This window comes from Geotrypetes seraphini, chromosome 3 (assembly GCF_902459505.1).
Source record: "Geotrypetes seraphini chromosome 3, aGeoSer1.1, whole genome shotgun sequence".
In the NCBI taxonomy this organism is placed as follows: domain Eukaryota; kingdom Metazoa; phylum Chordata; class Amphibia; order Gymnophiona; family Dermophiidae; genus Geotrypetes; species Geotrypetes seraphini.
The window spans coordinates 293729586-293750235 of NC_047086.1; the positions used below are offsets into that span (position 1 = coordinate 293729586).

General features: G+C 44.7%; 1 protein-coding gene across 1 annotated transcript in view; it reads right to left on the reverse strand.

The window, feature by feature from the left end:
* The window catches only part of EIF2AK2 (eukaryotic translation initiation factor 2 alpha kinase 2), a 219518-nt gene that overhangs the window by 168402 nt on the left and 30466 nt on the right, over positions 1-20650 (reverse strand). Inside the window, exon 4 of the mRNA XM_033937032.1 lies at positions 18522-18642. Within this exon, the coding sequence (XP_033792923.1) occupies positions 18522-18642 (121 nt within the window). The remainder of the gene's footprint in view (positions 1-18521; positions 18643-20650) is intronic.

A 20650-nucleotide genomic window follows, 5' to 3' on the forward strand; every position in this document is an offset into this window, starting at 1 on the left:
CCAGGCTCTGAGGGAAATGTGTTTTCCTTCATCTCTCCTAACTGCTGCTCTTCCTGAGGATTCTATTAGCTGGTTTCAACACGGCAGCAAAGGGGGGGCCACTCGAAAGCTGTCCTCTAGTGCCAAGTCACTTGAGAAAAAGCACACCAGGCTCTGAGGGAAATGTGTTTTCCTTCATCTCTCCTAACTGCTGCTCTTCCTGAGGATTCTATTAGCTGGTTTCAACACGGCAGCAAAGGGGGGGCCACTCGAAAGCTGTCCTCTAGTGCCAAGTCACTTGAGAAAAAGCACACCAGGCTCTGAGGGAAATGTGTTTTCCTTCATCTCTCCTAACTGCTGCTCTTCCTGAGGATTCTATTAGCTGGTTTCAACACAGCAGCAAAGGGGGGGCCACTCGAAAGCTGTCCTCTAGTGCCAAGTCACTTGAGAAAAAGCACACCAGGCTCTGAGGGAACTGTGTTTTCTTTCATCTCTCCTGGCTGCTGCTCTTCCTGAGGATTCTATCGGCTGGTTTCAACACAGCAGCAAGGAGGGGCCACTCTAACGCTGTCCTCTAGTGCCAAGTCACTTGTGAAAAAGCACACTTGAGGGAACTGTTTTTTCTTTCATCTCTCCTAACTGCTGCTCTTCCTGGGGATTCTATCAGCTGGTTCAACACAGCTTTCCCTGTCCCTATATAACCTGTATAGCTTGTATAGCCTGCTTATTTAACTTGTACAAACTGCATGTCCAGCATGTCATAGATTGTTATAAACTGCACCTATAGCCTGTTACCACATGTAAAACCACATGTATAGCCAATATACACCTGACCCTGACCCTGTTCTAAGTTCTCCTATAGGACACTATTCAGTTGCTAAGTGCCTGACCTTGTTCAAAGTTTCTTATTTGACACTATTCAGTTGCTAAGTGCTTTCAATGTTAAGGGACGAGTGCAATATTTAAACCCTCTCCTGGGGGTCACGTGATGCGAGCGTGGTGATCGGACATGTGCCGCTGGGCTCCGTGCTCCGATTACCGTATATCAGCAAATACCTGCATTTATTTGTTTATCTTCTTCGCCCCTTGTACGGCCAGCGCACTTTGTCTCCCGCCGGGAACCTCGGGGGAGTTTGCCGATCCGGTTGAGCCCCGGTATGCCCATTAAAGCGGCCAAAGTTGTTAAGAGCAAAATCTGCACGCCGGACCCGAAAATGGCGTCGGCTCCCGGTGCTGCACCGCCGGAGGTGGGAGACTGGGCCCAGGAGATATCTCGCCTGGTCACGACCGCTTTGGAGGACCGACTAAACAGATTACAGTCGGCGGTGGAGAGCATCCACGAGAAGTTTGAAGCCCAGGCTCAAAGGTTGGGGGCGGTGGAGCAGCGTGTTTCTACCCGGGAGGATGAGGCCCTTGAGGAACGGAGGCGAGCTGATGGCCTGCAATCCCAGGTGTCGGCCCTCCAGGACAAGGTGGATGACCTGGAAAACCGCCATCGGCGAAATAACCTGAGGGTTGTGGGGCTCCCGGAGCTGAAGTCCTCTGATGAACTCTATAATTTCTTTCATTCGTGGCTGCCGGAGCATCTCGGCCTGGAGGCATCGGCGGCCACATTTGTGTGCGAGAGAGTGCACCGGCTGGGACCGGCTACGGGGTCCAACTCTAAGCCTAGAGCGGCTATTGCCAAATATGTGAACTGGCGAGAGAAAGAACACTTGCTGAAAGCCTATCGGGCAGCTGGCAATTTGATGTACGAAGGAAGCCGGCTGCTACTTTTCAATGACTACTCGGCACGTGTTTCTTCCCAGAGGCGGGAAATGGCGCCCATCTGCACTTCCCTACATCGCAAAGGGGTTCGCTTTGCTCTGGTTTATCCTGCCAGCTTGCGGATCTGGAGGGAAGGCAAGGTGCACACTATGCTGACCAAAGGGGAGGCACAGCGATTCCTCGATGCCCTCAATGCTGCCGGTTCCTCTGGGGAGAGTGGTGGAGATTCGGCTTCCTGAACTTGGCGATGGCATGTCCATGCAGCTGCGGGGTGCCTGACTTGCTGCCATGGTGGTTTGCGCTTCTCTCTGCCTGGCTGTTTTTTGTTCGGACCGGTGCTGCTGGACTCTCCTCTTTCTTTCTCCCTGTTCTTGTGCTTTAGCATTTATTGAGATTTGAGGATGAGCTCTTGGAGGTCTTGCTGGTGTTGGCATTCACTTCTCGAGTGGAGAGTGCTATGGGCGGTGGTCCTGCTGTGGTTCTGCTTTCTTTGCACTCGCCCGTTCTTGCTATAGAATGCCTATTATCATCTTGCTGGGTTGTATGTGATTGGGGGGTGGAGTGCATGATATTGTTTTATACTGTTTATTACCTTGATATACTATATGAAACATGTTTTGTACTGCTAATATCGGATTGTGGATTGCCCAGATCCATGACCCCTCTGTTTTATGTCGTCCCTTAGGGGATTTTGTTTTGCTGTTTTATTTTTGGGGGGTTTGGTGGGAGTTCAGGGGGTGTCCTGGGGGAGTTTTCTCTGGGGTGGGGAGGGGGGGCAGGGTCGTGTGAATGGGGGTGAGTCTGGAGGGGCTGGGGGGGGTGAGTGGTGGGATGTATGGGTATGCTTGTGGAGGGGGGGCGGGGAGTTGAGTGGTGGATCTGCACCTTTCGCTTTTTTCTGGTGGTCCCGGTTCTCCAGGCGGGGCTGGAGGACGTTGGGGGCTGTTGTCCTACTACTAGGGCCCTATTTGCAGAGAGGGGGGGGGTCTTAGCTGGGGAGGCCTTCTCTCTTCTTTTTTCTCATTTCTTCCTATTTTGTCATCTCGTACTTCCTTTGATAATGGTTAATCTCCGCTTTTCTACTTATAATGTAGATGGTATTCATTCCCCCGTGAAGAGAAAGAAATTACTAAATTGGTTTAAGCGTAATCACATTGATATAGCATATTTGCAGGAGACTCACCTCTCTAGTGCCGAGCATGCCAAGTTGCGGAGGGACTGGGTGGGCGAGGTGTGTTCTTCTTCTTTCAACTCCAGACAGAGGGGGGTGGCGATCCTGTTTCATAAACAATTGCCTCTGCACATCCACAAAACTCTCTCGGATAAAGAGGGCAGATATGTGTTGGTGTTGGGGGAACTGTGGGGTCAGAAATGGCTGTTTTGTAATCTCTATGCCCCTAATGTCTATAGTCACCGCTTCTTCTCTGGGCTCCTGGCTACGGTAGCTCAGTACCTGGAATATCAACCTTTGCTGGGGGGGGACTTTAACATCTCGGCAGACCCCGTGATGGACTGTAAGCCGGCGAGGGTGTGCCCGGGGGACCATGGAGCCAAGGGGGGTCAATTTTTTGATGGATCAGCTGCACTTGTTGGATTTGTGGCGGACTTTGCATCCCACTGAGCATACTTACACTTTCTACTCTCACCCTCATGATGTTTATACCCGCTTGGACTACTTTCTGGCGCCACCCTCACTACTCCCGCAGGTAGAGCATGTTTCTATAGAAGAGGTTCCATTATCCGATCATTCCCCGCTGATACTGTCGGTCCGACTTACGAATGATACACCACAGCGGGGGTGGCGGTTCCCGAGCCATTTGTACAAAGATTTGGAGTTTCACCGGTATCTCAGGGAACACTGGCTGGAATATTGTCGCCATAATGTTACGCCTGACGTTGACCCGATAATATTTTGGGAAGCCTCGAAGGCAGTACTCCGGGGGCACATTATAGCTTATTGTGTCTAAGGTTCGGCGACGTCAGGAGGCAGATTTCTTACGGCTATCTGAGGAGCTGAAAACTTTGCAACGACGGCATGTCGCTACGCTCTCGGCGGCTGATAGGCGTCGGATGGGCGATGTCCGTTCTCAATTGGAGGTCCTTCTGACGCAGCGGGCCCATAAGGATATTTATTTCCAACGATATCGCCTGCACCGCTGGGGGGGGAAGGCTGGGCGGTTGCTGGCTAATCTCGTGCGTCCTCCTCGAAAACAACAAGTCATTTTGTCCATTAAAGATCAGGAGGGTCGTCTTCATACTGGAGCAGGGGATATTCAGTCCCAATTTGTGAAATTCTATGAGACTCTTAATTCCCATCGCGAATCCCTTGATCACGACCGAACGGAGTTTTTCCGGGATTTAGCTTTGCCTCAAGTGACCGCTGCCCAACTTGATCTTCTGAACGCGCCGGTTACGGGGGAGGAAATTCAGTTGGGTATCAAAGCATTGAAACTCACGAAAGCGCCGGGACCTGATGGATTTGGGCCCGAATTCTATAAGATAGTGGCGGATTTAATTCCTCCAGCATTGGGGGAAGCTTATAATGCGATGCATTCGGGACAGGGATTGGGCCTGAGAAACATGGCCCATGTGGTTTTGCTTCCTAAACCGGGGAAGGACCCAGCACAGGTGGGATCCTACCGCCCGATATCTCTGCTTAATCAGGATGTCAAATTACTGGCTGCTATATTGGCCCGCCGTCTGAATGCTGTCCTCCCTTTGTTAATTCATGAAGATCAGGTGAGCTTTATTCCGGGCAGGTATGCCTCTATGAATCTTTTCCGGGCCTTGATGGCACTACACTCGAGACGGGGGACAGGGAGTACATAGTTGGTTTAGACATGGAAAAGGCCTTTGACAGCATTTCGTGGCAGTATTTATTCTGGGTTCTGCAACAATATGGAATGGTCGGCCGCTATCATGAATGGATTCGTAGTTTAAATCTCCACCCGCAGGCGCGTTTACTGGTGAATGGGGGTCTTACCGCTTCTTTTCCTTTAGGTAGAGGCACTCGGCAGGGGTGTCCCCTTTCCCCGTTGCTTTTTGTGCTAGCCCTCGAACCTTTGGCGGCCAGGTTGCGCACTGATCCTTCCATTAGGGGAATTCGGATAGGTGACAGGGAGAGTCGGATTAATCTCTTCGCAGATGACATCTTACTCTATCTTGATCATCCCCTCGATGATTTGGAGCGAGCGCTTGGGGTGGTTCGTACTTTCGGTAATTTCTCGGGCCTGCGGGTTAATTGTGCCAAGTCTGAACTGTTGCCTCTGGATTCAACTCACGGGGAGGCATGGCACTCCGCTCTTTCCATACCGCCTGTCAGAGGGCTGTTGCGGTATCTAGGGGTGTATTTGACACCTGACTTATCCCTCCTGTATCAGTACAATGTTCGTCGACCTCTTGAGCACATCGCAGCCCAGTGTGAACGTTGGAGGGAGTTACCGTTGGGCTTGTGGGGTAGAGTTGCCCTCACCAAAATGGTTCTCCTGCCCAAAATCTTGTACCCCTTACAGACTCTCCCCCTATGGCTCTCTGCCCGGGATGTGCGGGTTTTTCGTTCCACTATTTCTACTTTTATTTGGAGGCGCAAGAGGGCTCGTATTAGTTATGCTAAATTGATGCTGGATAGATCGCAGGGGGGCTTGAATCTCCCAGATGTTCGACATTACAATGTAACGGCTCTGTTTCGTTTCATTCATGAGGGTTGGACTGGCCATCATAGGTATGCTCCGGGGGGTTGGCTCGCTTCCTGGTGTGCGCCGCACTCCTTCTTGGCCCTTCTACATTTGCCGCCTTCGGCGGTTCCCGGGGGTTCCTCGACACTGGCTCTCCTCCAGCCGATTCGGTTGGCGTGGAGATGGTGGAGGCGACAGCAGCGGAAAACACCTGCTGCGTCGAATACTCCTGCCTTTGTGTGGTAACCTTGCTTTTGTTCCGGGGATGGGTCCTTCTCGCCTCAGGGTGTGGGAGGAGCGGGGGTGTCGGATCTTGAGGGATGTTTGGGATGGAGGAGACGGGGTAGTATTTCCTTCTTATGCTCAACTTCAGAAGAGATGGAATCTGCCCCACACTCATTTTTGGGTGTACCTTCAGATACGCCACTATTATACTACGCTAACTCAGAAGTGGGGGGATGCTTGGCTCTGTGGTCCCTTGGATGCATTATTCTTTCTGGTTCCGCCGGCTCAGAACAGACTGTCGACATGGGGTCGGCTGTTGCGGGCACAATTGTCTGTGGGCGCCCTTGATGATGTGGCCGCTGTATGGCGGAGGGAACTGGGCTTCCTGGGGGATCGGAGCGCATTTCTTGCATTGTTTGGTCCTCTTGGAACCATGGGGGGCTCGTCCGATCTTCGGGAAATGCAGTTTAAGATATTACATAGGGCATATATTTCGTGGAAGCATGGGGCTCGTATGGGCCTTTGGGAGGGGGATGTCTGCATCAGGTGTTGCCGTGCTGCTGGGACTTTGACCCATCATTTTTTGGAATGCCCGTCCACTGATTTGTGGCTGCAGGCTATCCCTTTTCTGGAGCGCATAGTGCACCGTCCTGTCCCACGTGATTATGGCATGCTCTTGTTGGGCGACTTGAGAGTTTTGGAGGAGGCTGGTTTTTCGACTCCTCAGCAGAAATTTCTTTATTTAGCCTTCCTTTTGGTGAAAAAGCTTCTCTTGCAATATTGGGTGTCTGATCAGGTGGCCTCTTTTACTCATTGGCTTCATCGGATGGCCCAGGTAGCACAATTTGAAATTCACCTTTCTCCACGGGGGGGACGCATTGACCAGCGCTGCTATGTGGGGCTATGGAAGGCGGCTTTGTCGCTGTGTCCCGGGGATATGGGGGCACAGCTGGATACCCGTTCTTGATTCTACAGTTCTTTCTCTTTCTTAATCTCTGTATCTCGTTCCTCCTTCTGGAGGCATGATGGTGGATGTGTGGGGGAGTGTGTGGTTGTGGAGTGATTGTTGCGTTTTGTATGGAGTGTTGGAGGGGTGTGTGCATTTGGTATGGCTGGGGGGTTGCTTCTGTTCTTTCTTTGAATAATTAAAACTTTGCAGATTGTGACTGACTGGCTCAGAGCTTGGCCGCTTTTACTTTCTTTTTCTGAGTTTACCAGATCGTGTATTGTTGGAATTTGTATTCCCTCTATTTGGACCTGGTGTATTTGTACTGCTGGGTATCTGTGTCATCTGTGTTGCAACTGCTTCTAATAAACATTATTTCAAAAAAAATAAACCCTCTCCTTTACTAGTTCCATCAAGGTATGCTAAGTCTGTCTAGTCCTCTCTCTACCTAGTTGTCTAGATCCTCTTCTTGCTTAGATACCAAGTTGCCTAGCTTTTCCCAAAAAAACCCAAAAGCTCACTAAAGGCTCACCTCTCACCATGAAGCCACCCTCGTGGCCCTTTCTCCTCCTACTGTGCTTTTCCCTCAACTCCACCCTCTGCGTAATACCTCCTTCTCCCGATCTTCTCAATTCTGCAAATACCAATAATATCTGCCCTGGCCTCAAAATCCCCACGCTGATTCGCACCAGACCACATCCTCCCCCAAAAAAACCCCGAAGAATCAACCATGCTTCTTTAAAATCTGTTTCCCCTGCCAAACTCCCCAACCTTGCCTCTGACTCACTCACCCCAGTCCCAATGCTTTATTGCAACGCAAGATCCGCTTGCAACAAGATTCAAATTCTGAAGGACCTACTTGAAGATTCTGACCCTGGTTTCCTATGCATCACGGAATCATGGATTAAAAAAGATGACCTATTTACACAAAATGAACTCTGCTCCCAAGGCTACCAAGGTCTCTTTGCACCTAGATCTAACCGTAAAGGAGGTGGCCTGGCAATTCTCTACAAATCCTTTTTCGATGTTCAGCTCCTCGAAAGGGGTTGCCACACCTCACTAGAATACATGCTTGCTTCCGTCAACGATGAACTTCACCCTCACCCACTGGGCATCCTGCTCCTATACCGCCCACCTACCCCTTGGAACAACTCCTCCGAACTCGTCCTTGAGACTATAACAAACGCCTTCCTCAAGTTCCAAAGATTATTGATCATCGGAGACATCAATCTCCACCTAGACGACATCACCAGCAAGGATAAGATTGAACTTATTAGCTTCCTCACCTCCCTTGGCCTCACCCCCCCCTGCACCATCTCCAACCCACGAAAAGGGGCACACACTAGACCTCATTAGCTTCCTCGACCTTACCGCTCACAAGACGTCAATTGACGACACTCGCTGGGAACATGTCCCCTGGTCTGACCACTTCCTAGGGGCTTTCTGTCTCCTTATCTTTATGTCGCACCTTGGGGCTCCACCCCATACTTCCAACCCCATTACCTTCCGCAAAAAAATCACAAGCGACCTGTTCTGGTCTAAATTTCTCAATCTATTCTCCTCTGCCCCTAAGCCTGCAGATTCAGGTACTAATTGGCATAACTGGGTCGCTCTCTCCAAATCCACCTATCTTTCCCTCGCCCCCCTTTCCACTAAATCCATCTCCTATCCCCGCAAGGCCCCTTGGTTCCTCCCATATCATAGAGAGCTAAAACAGAAATGTCGAGCTCTGGAGCGCATATGGAAAAAATCAAAATGTCCTATAGACAGACAGTCCTGGAAAGTTAATATCAAGCTGTACAATACAGCACTAAAAAAAGCAAGAAAGAACTTCTATAGTGACAAAATCTCCAGGTCCAACAATTAAAGCAGTACTCTATTCAACATCTGGCGCTCCCTAACCTCCAAAAGAGACCCCACCTTGCTCCCCTCCTCTCCCTCAGCCGATGTTCTAGCAAAATTCTTCAACGATAAGGTTTCTTCCTTGAGATGCTCTTTCCCTCCTTCAGTCTCTTACAACTTCCTAGTGCCCACCGATTCCACTCCCACTCTAATGGTCTCCAACCCTATCCCAGCTGACAGATCCTGGACCACCTTTGAGCGCGTATCTGAATCCCTGGTCCTCAATCTCTGCCTCAAACTGAAATCTTGTAATTGCTCCTTGGACCCATTCCCCTCCTACCTATACGAGAACATTCCCGCTCAGGCTATTTCTTCTATCACCATTCTCATAAACTCCGCCCTTCAGTCGGGCCATTTCTCCCCAGAAATGGGTCATATCGCCTTGACCCCACTACTGAAAAAATCTGACCTTGACCCTTCCATACCATCCAGCTATCGCCCAATTGTAAATATCCCTCTCCTAACCAAGATGCTAGAGTCCATCATTTCTTCCCAACTCTCATCATACTTAGAGAGATTCTCTATTCTTTTACCCTATCAATATGGCTTTCGTCCTAACTTCAGCACCGAATCCCTACTGTCTTCCGTGATTTCAAGGGTTCAACAACTTCACTCTCGAAACAAGTTCGCCGTCCTCCTACAATTTGACCTTTCCGCTGCTTTCGACGTTGTTCACCATGATATTCTTGTTTACCAACTCTCTGAGATAGGTATCAACTCCACAGTCCTAGGTTGGTTCTCTAAATTCCTCCGCTCTCGTTCTTACATTGTTAACATGAATGGCACCTCATCCTCCCCCTGGAAACCGAATTGTGGAGTCCCGCAAGGCTCTCCACTATCCCCTATCCTTTTCAACATCTATATGTCCTCCCTAAAACTCCTCCACCTATCCCCCCTTGAAACAATTTACACTTATGCAGACGACATCCTCGTCCTCCTCGAGACCGATTCGAACCTCACCGACCTGTCTAAGAACATATCCTCTTGTATAATGAACCTACAATCCTGGGCCCACACTGTGCAAATGAAATTGAATGAGTCCAAAACAAGACTTCTTTGGCTCGGTCCAAAACTAGATCACCTACCCACCTCCATCCCACTACCCTCTGGCTCCTCTCTGCAGCTTGAGTTCTCGAGCAAGGTCTTGGGCATCATCATTGATTCCACATTGTCCTTCAATGACCACCTCCAATCCTTGGTAAAAAAATGCTTTTTCAGCTTTCACATGCTGAGAAAAGTTAGATCCTGCTTCCATCAAAAACATTTTACCCTCCTTGTCCAATCCATCATCCTCTCCAGATTGGACTATTGCAACTCTATCTACTTAAGCCTAACTAAGAAAAACCTCCACAGACTCCAACGGATTCAGAATGCCGCGGCCAAGCTCATCTTCGCTAAAAGTAAATTTGACCATGTCTCCCCGCTCTTGGCCAAGCTCCACTGGCTTCCGAAAATCGCCAGGGTCCACTATAAATGCGCCTGTTTAACTTTCAAAATCCTATATGGTATTCTCCCTCCCTTTATCCCTCTTTCTTGGAATTCCTCAAACCCTAATACCACCAGATCCTCCCACAAATTAAAACTATCCTTCCCCTCGCTAAAAGGCATTTCCCACACAGGAAAGCTAGGGACCTCCCTCCACTTCAAAATCACTGAGCTCTGGAACAACCTTACCTCCCCTCTTCGGAACTTGAGCTCTCTCCAAGTTTTCCGCAAACATCTGAAAACCTGGCTTTTCTCAAAAAATGTAAGTCTCCCTCCAACTTAGGAATCAAGGAAACTCTTATATCTTGGCATCCCAAGTCCTGTAAATTTTCTTCCCACTTCTACCTCTAACCCTCTGTTGTAGTTCCTTCCTATTTCTCCTACTGTAAACCGCGTCGAGCTCTACGAACGTGGAGATGATGCGGTATACAAACCTAAGGATTAGATTAGATTAAATTAGAAGGATAAGCACTGTAAAAACGCTAGAGCAAGCATGGTACCTTTTTAAGGACACAGTCACCGAGGCGCAAAATCTATATATACCATGTAACCATGTATCAACAAGGGATCCAAGAGGAAAAAGAACAAGGAACCAGCTTGGCTCACTGTAGTGGTGAAGGAAGCGATCAGAGAGACAAGAAGACTTCGTTCAAGGAATGGAAAAGGACAAAAACGGACGAAAACTGGAAAAGCACAAACATCAAAGCGGAGAACCAAGATGGCTGCTAACTAACTTAGCTAAACATCACGTGTCGTTGAGCTCGTTATATACTTAACCTTTGCCGGATTAATTTACCTTAAAGCCACGAGATGCCCAAACGGAGAGGAAGGAGCTCAGCTGGGGATTCGTGGAGCACCGGAGCAGCCGGTTTGGGCAACATAGAGGAGCTTATCCGGCGCATGCAGGGCGCCCTTCAGCCGCTGGAGGCTGTCCCACTAGAGACGCCCCGAATGGGTGGAACGGAGGCAATCTCTCTGGGACTGGAGATCATGCTAAGTCCCGACACGAGGGCGCCACCCCCACGCCCTCAGGTTACCAGCTCCCCGCGAGCAGGGGAGCTCTCGGAAGAGAGAACTCATCCTGCTCTGGAGGCCGGTGAAATCTTTGAAGGGAGCTTGAAGCCAGACTCTCTACAATTGCAAGAGAGCCTAGGCACAGGGACAGAGAAGTCGATAACTGAAGGGGATGGACGAATCCAGGAAAACGATCAACGAGGAGAACCATCAGCTGGAGAGGAATTTGCAGGCCATTTTCCTCAACTTCAAAAACCCCGGGAGGTAACATTAGATTGTATCTGGGACCTGGTAGCTAGTATCTCAAACTTAATAAAACCTCAATTTCGTCAAATGGAAGAAAAACTAACTTGAAATTAGAAGTATTAGAGTCTAAAAAAGCAATTGTCAGCATTAACCAGGAGATGTCAAAGACCAAACAGCTTTATGAGACATTTATTAAAGATAGTACCAATCTTAGGAGGAAGCTTGAGTCTCTGGAAAATTTCTCCCGTAGTAATAATTTAAGATTGGTGAATTTTCCTAAGTTCACAATGATTACTCCTTGGGATATGCTGAAAAGATATATGCTGGAAATCTTGGAAATGTCAGAGGAAGCGATACCCCCATTCACACAAGTTTACTATCTTCCCAATAACCAGCAGAAACAGGGAAAGGGCAGTACCTGCGACCTTATTATTAACCGTGGCTTTGGCCCCAGATAAAAACTGGTTATTGAGACTTTTCTTCAGAAATAAGCTTAATTGTAAGTTTGGTCTGTGTTGCTTAATCGACATATGTTGCTTGCTTAACCAAGTTTTTGATGCTTAATTGTTTCTTTTATTTTCAGGCTGTTAACAACTTTCTCTTCTGCTGCCGCAAAGCGGCGGCACTGCTGACCCCGCCCACCCTATTAGCTTACCGGTACATGTTCTATTTAGTGCTTCTCCTTGTGATGCACGCCACAAAGGAGCACACCTAAGGAGCAGGTCCTGCTCCTTAATGTGCTCCTTCGTGCGCCTCCTAAGTGCGCCTACACTCTGTCCTTTTACAACTTTAATCGTTTAAGTTTTTTATTTTTCCTGTCAGTTAACTTACTCGCTAACATGTCCATCCCCCAATTTCAAATTCCTGTCTGCTGGGGCCATCGTCCAGGGACAACTCTCAACAATCCACCTAACTCAATTCAACAACATGCCAATCTTATTTCAATACAGTTAGATGAGATACCTAGCCTAACATGCACAAATCTTACAAAAATTGGACTTATCAACTCCAGGTCTCTTAATCTAAACACCATCTCATTTTTTACATTATCTTAAAAAATAAATTCGATTTCCTCTTTATTACTGAAACCTGGTTAAGTAAGGGCGAGGAAAGTTACTTGGCCTTTTCTTGTCCCCCTGGCTATACGTATCAGTATAATCACAGACTACTAAAAAAAGGAGGGGGTCTAGCTGTAATTTATCGCTCCAACACTCTGGCTAATTTTGAATTTTCTTCCAATAATAGCAATCCTTGGAATATCTGGAGGTCAGATGTAAAACCTCCCCCTCATCAAATTTTTTACTAATATACATCCCCTCTCCTGTTAATGTCTCGGTTCTGACTCACTTGCAATCTGTCATTTTGGACTTTTGTGTCACCTCAGCCAACCCCGTCATTCTAGGTGACTTTAATATTCACTTTGAAGATTCCAGCAATGCCTCCACATCAGAAGTCCTTACTTTCTTAAAGGACCTGGATCTGTACCCATTAATAACTAGTCCCACTCACATCGCTGGCCATACCTTAGATATGGTATTGACCTCAACATCTCAAAGGAATAACTTTCAAACATTAGCCATTACACCCGTCCCATGGACAGACCACTTCCTAGTTTATTTTCAACAACTAAACTCTAATTACCAAAGTAACCTAAAACCTAAATTAATTACCACTAGGAACTATAGTAAGCTGGAAGCTGCAGATATCTTATCTAACTTCTCCCTTTCTTTCGAACAACTAACAAGGTTTACTATAGAAGAAAAAATTTTAGCATGGAATCAGTCCATTGGTAATCTTTTAAATTCTATCGCACCAGCAGTCACTTTCACAATCCCTCCCCGTAAACAAAAAAATCCATGGTACTCTGCAAATCTAAATCTACTAAAAAAACAATTACGTTCTCTTGAACGAAAATGGAGGCACAACAAAACACTACCCAATTTTAACAAATTCAAGGAACATGCCGCGTATTACAGATCCGAAATCAATCAAACCAAAAAAGAATATTATACCAAACAAAATAAGAAGGCTAAAAACTCCTCCACTTTATACGCAATTGTCAAATCCTTAACAACAAAGAAAAAAGAAATGAATAAATCCAACCTTACACCCTCAGCACAAGCCCTCGCCACTTTCTTTATTGACAAAGTCCAGAAAATCAGAGACACTTTTCTGCCTAATGCTATTTCATGTTCCTCTGTAGATTACGTAAGCTCCAATAACTCAACTAATCTGTCCTATTCAAAATGCTCTCATTTCACCCTTCCTAGCTTGGAGGAAATACAAAGATGTATTAATTTACTTAATTTAAAAGGGACCAGCACAGAGGTCATCCCTCCCCCTTCCTTTTAAAATGATTTTTTTTCCATTTTCGGTCCATACATTAAAGACCTAGTCACTTCAAGTTTATCATCCGGATCTCTACCTAAGATTTGGAAACAATCAATAATCTATCCAACTATTAAGGATCAAAACATTAGCACTCAGGATTTGTCTAACTATCGTCCTATAGCAAACATACCATTCATGGTAAAACTTACCGAAAAAATAATTTTCCATCAAATCTCTGACTTTGTTGAGAAAACTAATGTACTTCATCCTAATCAAACTGGTTTCCGTCATTGTCATTCTACAGAACTTTCCTTGCTAGGCCTTACCACTAAAATACTATACCATCTTGATCATCATCAATCAGTACTGCTTATTTCCTTAGATCTCTCTTCTGCTTTTGATACTATAGATCATAGCCTGCTTCTAATGCGACTTCATGAAATTGGCATGTGTGACCAGGTCATGGACTGGTTTGTTTCCTACTTCACAGACAGATCTTCAAAAGTCATTTTTAATGGCACATCATCTGAATCTTTTTCCATTAAACATGGAATACCGCAGGGATCCATTCTATCACCATTGCTTTTCAATATCTTCTTATCGCCCCTTCTAACGGTTGGCCAATCCATTGGCTTTACCAAGTTTGCCTACGCAGACGATGTGCAACTAATTCATCCCATCGATCTCACCAACACGGAAGAGGTAGCCTCCATTAACCATAAATTAGGAAAAATCAAATCTTGGTTAGACTTGAATAAACTGTCTCTTAATATCAACAAATCAAAACTCATGATTTTTCCCTTTAAAGAAGGAACATCACTTCAGGCTCCCCTGAAGCTCGAATCGCTTCCCATTAAAATTGTTCCAAACTTAAAACTATTAGGAGTTACTTTTGACAATAAATTTTCTTATCATTTTAGCACAGTCGTTCAGAAATGCTGCTATCGACTCAGAATGATAAGTTCTCTTGCTAAGTTACTTGAACCGGCCTCTCTGAACACACTGATTCACTCTTTAGTAATCTCCTGTATAGATTACTGTAATGCCCTGTATAAGGGCATTACAAAAAAAGGAAATTAGATGGCTTCAGATTGTGCAAAACACAGCTATCAAGATCTTTTGTTTAGCGCACATTGGTTACCAGTTGAACACAGAATCAGTTATAAAATCCTACTTTTAACATTCACAACAAAATCAAATAACCAACCAGATTTTATCAACAGATTTTTAATTCCTTATAATACATCAAAATCTCTTCGTTCAACGTCCCAGAATCTCCTTGTTATATCTTCTTTAAAATTGATTAATACGTTGCGCTCCAATAACTTTGCCGTCACTGCCCCTACTCTATGGAATTCGTTTCCTACTCACTTGCGTAGTAAATCCGATTTAAAACAATTTAAAGCAAAACTAAAAACATTCTTGTTCCAGGACGCCTTTGATTAACAACTGTCCTTTTAAGGGCAAAATTAAAATAAACTGTTACTTTTTATCCTAGCCTATTGTATTTTCCTTTTATGTTGCACCTTTTCTATAATAATTGTAGTTCTTCCCCACTTCCCTATTGTTTGAAGTAGGTCCGTATGTTTTATTAGTGCTTTATTATTATACTTGGATGTTATCCAATATCCCTTGTTTTTATGCTTTTACCTGTTTTCATGTAATTTTATATTGTAAACCGCTTAGAAACCTGATTAAGCGGTTTAAAAAATCTTTTAATAAACTTGAAACAATTTCTAGAAATGCAGATACAAATGTATCCAGACCTTGCCAGAGACGATGTAAAGAATTTTTACTTTTAAAACCTGGAGTGTTAGTCTTAGGGGCAATGTTTTATCTGCATCATCAATGCAAATGTATTGTTGTTTATTCTTCACAAAAATATGTCTTTTTTGAACCTTTCCAGCTGACAGCCTTCCTGTCGTTATCACAACTGAAGAACGAAAAAGATGAGAGCTAGCCTTAGATAAGATGTAATTATAGGTTGCCCTGAGCTCAGTTTAACTTAGCCATAGCATTCTTTATTACATATTCTTTATTATATTCGTTCTTGTTCCATTTTGGTTCTAAAGGAGGACTTGAGTTAAAAAAAAAATTAAGTAAATTTAATATTCTTGATAAATAAAATAATTTTTTAAAAAAACAACAAAAAACATCAAAGCAGGCCTACGAGGAAAAAATAGCCAAGGAGGCAAAAAACTTCAAGCCGTTCTTTCAATATATTAAGGGAAAACAACCCGCGAAGGAAGCAATGGGGCCCATTGGACGACCATGAATAAAGGGAGTACTAAAGGAGGACAAACTGAACACATTTTTTTGCGTCTGTATTTACCGAAGAGGATATATAAAATATACCAGAAGCTGACAGGCTATACGCAGGAAACGAAGACAGAAAACTGACAGGGTTGACGGTCAGTCTAGAAGAGGTATGCAGGCAAAATGATAGGCTTAAAAACGATAAACCCCTGGGACTGGACGGTATCCATCCGAGGGTAATCAAGGAACTGAAAGGAGTTATAGCTGAACTTCTCCAACTAATAGCCAATCTGTCAATCAAATCAGGAAAGATTCCGGAAGACTGGAAAGTGGCGAATGTTAAGCCAATCTTCAAGAAAGGTTCGAGGTGAGGTCCGGAGAATCTGACCTCAGTACCAGGAAAGATGGTAGAGGCGCTGATAAAGGACTGCATCATTGATCACCTTGACAGACACAATCTGATGAGGACCAGCCAGCACAGCTTCAGCAAAGGAAGATCTTGCTTGACAAATTTAATGCATTTCTTCAAGGGAGTAAAGATCCCCAAACAAATCGTCTTCTACACAGGGTATGTTGGAGAGGTGGTCCTGAACGTTGGCATTTAGATCTGAGATTCTGAGTCATGCTTGCCTATGCATGGCAACAGACTGCTGAGGTGTGAGAGGTGATATTAAACACATCAAAGGCAGAATATATGTCTCTAGGAGATCGTTCATTAGATGTTGGTAAGATATTCAGGAGGTATATACTGATTATAAAGAGACATTGTCTGATTGGGAGATTTACCCTCCTCTTCAATGACACCGTGCTAGCAGTTTTTAGCGCAGAGAGCCGCGCTGAATGGCCTGCCCTGCTTCCGACACTCATAGGAAATCAATGAGCTTCGGGAGCAGCGCAGGCCATTTGGCGCGGCTCTCTGCGCTAAAAACCACTAGCGCGGTTTCATATTAGAGGGGGTTAATGTAAAATGTCATATAGAAGTTGCAGTTTAAAATTCTATTAGCCAGTATGGAACCTTGGAACACTCTGTGCCCAAACTTATCCAGCGTCCTGCCTTCTCTTCCTGGGGGAGTGCTGGCATATGTTTTGGTATTGTTGGGTTTTTTTCAAGGCAATTTCTACTACCAAGGAATTATGCTTTAACTGAGGCCAATCAATACCTGGACAAGATTGGATGCGGTAAATTGTCAGATTTGCATGGAGCCACTGGGACAAAGAGCGAAGATTCCCAGTTTTTTAAATAAAGCCTCTTTCATGAGGTTGTGTAGAGGAACCTTTAAGCAGTCCTTGGGCCACTCCTTGTAGTCGAGTGCCTTCATAAGATCGGCTCAAGGTTCTGTCTCAAGACTCCATATTTATTGGGAGTGCCTGACCCATCTGTCTTATGAATTCTATGAATGAAAGACTTTCTGGGAGCAAACTTTGGCGAGGTGGTAGAGGAGATGAATCTGAAGGTATACCGTAAGACTCATCTGCTGACAATTCTGTATAACCATTTGAAGAGCGTGAAGATAAGTCAGAGTCACACTCCTCACTGTCAGGCCTTATAGATTGAGACCGATAAGGTGAACATCGAGAAACCATCGATGCAAATGTGTTGAAGATCAAGAAAAGTGTCAAGAATGGGAAGATGAACTGTGCAGTTAGCTCCTTCTGCAACATTGCTTGAAGCTGTTCTTGCAGAGATGGTGTCAGTACCAATATTGACAAGGGTACATTAGATGCTGGCTGTATTGGGTGTTGAGGTGTTTGGGATCACAATGTCATGTCTCAGAAGAGACACTAACTGCAAAGATGGAGATCTGGCATCGGTGCATTGACAATTAGGATGCGTCAATGGTGAAAATGTTTGGGACGATGTTGATATATGCTTGGAGGATACGTGTTTATGCTGCTTAGTTTTTTTATGAGATTTCCCCCAATGGTAGCACCGACAAAGAGGAGGTGGAATGAGTCAATGCCATTGTTGCTGATGCATGTGTTGATCAATGTTAGGCATCGAAGTCAGTGTACTTGAAGTTGAACCAAAAAGCTTCTTGAATTGCAACTTTCTGGCCTTGAGGGACCTCTTCTGCATACAAGGGCAGAGGATGCAGGAAAAAACCTGAGGGTCAGGACCTAGGTACTGGACACATCAGTTGTGCGGATCCTTGCCTGAAATGGTCCTGTAGAACTGAGTGCAACTCTTGAAGATGTTAGGAGTCTTGAACACTGAAGGAAAAACCACCAACGCAAGGTCAAAGGACTCTATAGTCTGGGGAGTTTGAGTAGATGATGCACCAAAAAAGGTCAAGCTCCCGGCCTAAAAATAGGCTGAAAAGAGCCCAAAGGCTCAAAAACAAAAATGGTAGAAAATGAAAACTGTGAAAGTAGTGGCAGTTCAAGATACTGTAACTAAGATAATGGGCAAGGAGATTGCTTAATCGGCCACTACATTCAGTTTGTTCTATCAGTGTAGGATTTTCACTTGAGTGTTAGATTTGTTGCAGCTGGGTATTATCATCATCTACAAAAATTTATACCAAGTAGGTTAGCTGATTATAATTCTACAATTTAATTTTCTGAATTGCTTAACATTGTCAGTCCTGGTGCATAGATTGCATGCCGTTTTCTTCACTGGGCCATTGTATTCTTCCTAGTTTGTGAGTTGTTGTTTTTTTTATATATACATTTTTATTAGAAACCAAAATACATACCTCGCCATTCTCTTCCAGCTCTTCAATGGTAAGCCTTGCTGCTTCACGCTGTGCTTCAATTTTTTTCTTTCCAGTACCTTGTCTATACTCTCTGCCATCAATTTCATATCTACATGTAAATCTACAGATATAAAAGGATAAAATCATCACTTTTCTAATGTACTACTGTTTACAAGTACTATACATGGAAGAAGCAAGCTTAGTCATATGTACTTGCAGATCTAAAACAACACTACATCATGAATCTTTTGCTTTTCACTTTGTGATTTTAATTTCTTCTCCCTATTCCTACTAGTTTATTTATATTGTTGTAAGTCAATGATTTTTTTTCTTTTGAAGAGCAATATAGAAAATGCTTTAATAGACATATATAACGGGGCAAGCATTCAGCCAGAGGCGATCAGTGTTTTTTTTGGCTACCACCAGCATTATGCTCAGATATTCAATACTAAGCTGATCCGGGTACTGGCATCGAATATCTGCCAGCTATCCCTTATCCACCTAAGTGTGATATCCAGCATTTAGCTGCCTAAGTGAAACTAGATAAAGGTTAACACTGAGATTTATATGATGTGGTTTGTCTGGTTAATTTAAGCACTTAAGTGCTGAATAGTGGAACTTAACTGCATAAGTGTTGACTCTACCCTCAGACTATCCACTCAATAGCCAGCTAAAGCTTTAGTGGTTAGTGCATCATAACCCAGAACAAGTGATTCAACTAACCAGTTAAATTGTAAATCTTGACTTGTTAGAGCTGCATGGGCTTCCAAAAAGACAAAGAACAATTCTGTACTCTCCATCCGCTGGTCATATATAATCTACAAGTTACTGCACTGGTCTGGTGCAACTAAAGGAAAGGAAATTAGCAGATAAGATCTAATTTCTTCATTTGGACTGGTAACCACAGGAAATTAATCTAATTCTTAAATTTCTTCATGTATTATCATCACTTTTTAGTCACCTGACTTCTAAGTGAGCATCAAAATGTTTCTCCACTATATATAATCATCCCATATTTTATGAAACTGTGGAAGCTGTCCATTTCTCATTGCTGTAGGTTTTAACATCAAGCAAGTAAAATCACATTTTTGTAAGAAATAATCTGTAGATCAGGGGTGCTCAAAAGGTCGATCGCAATTGACCAGTAGATCGCAAAAGCAATGCAAGACTATCACAGAGCCCATCCCGGGCTCCGCGATAGACTCGCGTTGCCTTTGCATTGTACGCGCCTGGTGTCAGGGAAACAGGGAGAAATCGGTGGCAGTGGATTGGGGGAGCAGGAAGAAAGGGGGGCAGAGAAAGAAAGAAAGGGGGGCAGAAAGAGAAAGAAAGGGGGGCAGATAGAGAAAGAAATAAAGAAAGAAAGGGGGGCAGAGAGAGAAAGTAAGACAGAAAGACAGACAAAGAAAAAGAAAGACAGACAGAAAGAAAGGGGGGCAGAGAGGAAAAAGACAGAGAGAAAGGAGGTAGAGAGAGAAAGTAAGACAGAAAGACATAAAGTCAGACAGACAGAAAGACAGACAGACAGAAAGAAAGGGAGGGGCAGAGACAGAAAGAAAGAGACAGACAGAAAGACAGACAGAAAGAAAGGGGGGCAGAGAAAGTAAGACAAAGACAGACAGACAGAAAGACAGAAAGATAGACAGAAAGAAATGGGAGGGGGCAGGGAGAGAGGAAGAAAAAGTTGGACTCATGGAGGGACAGAGAGAGATGTTGGTTGGGGAATGTAATGAGGTCTTGAGGAGATGCAGAAAGAAAGAAATATTGGATTTACAGTCAGAAGAAGGAAGTGCAACCAGAGACTCATGCAATCACCAGACAGCAAAGGTAGGAAAAATGATTTTATTTTAAATTTAGTGATTAAAATGTGTCCAAATTTATATCTATTGTCTATATTTTGAACTATGGCCCCCTTTTACTAAACCGCGAGAGCAGTTTTTAGCGCAGGGAGCCTATGAATATCGGGAGCATCATGGGGCATTCAGCTCAACTCCCTGTGCTAGAAACCACTACTGCGGTTTAGTAAAAGGGGAGGGGATATATTTGTCTTTTTTGTATAGCTATATTTGTATAGCTATATTTGTATAGCTGTTACTACATAAAATATTGCATATTTTAAAGTCATCTGC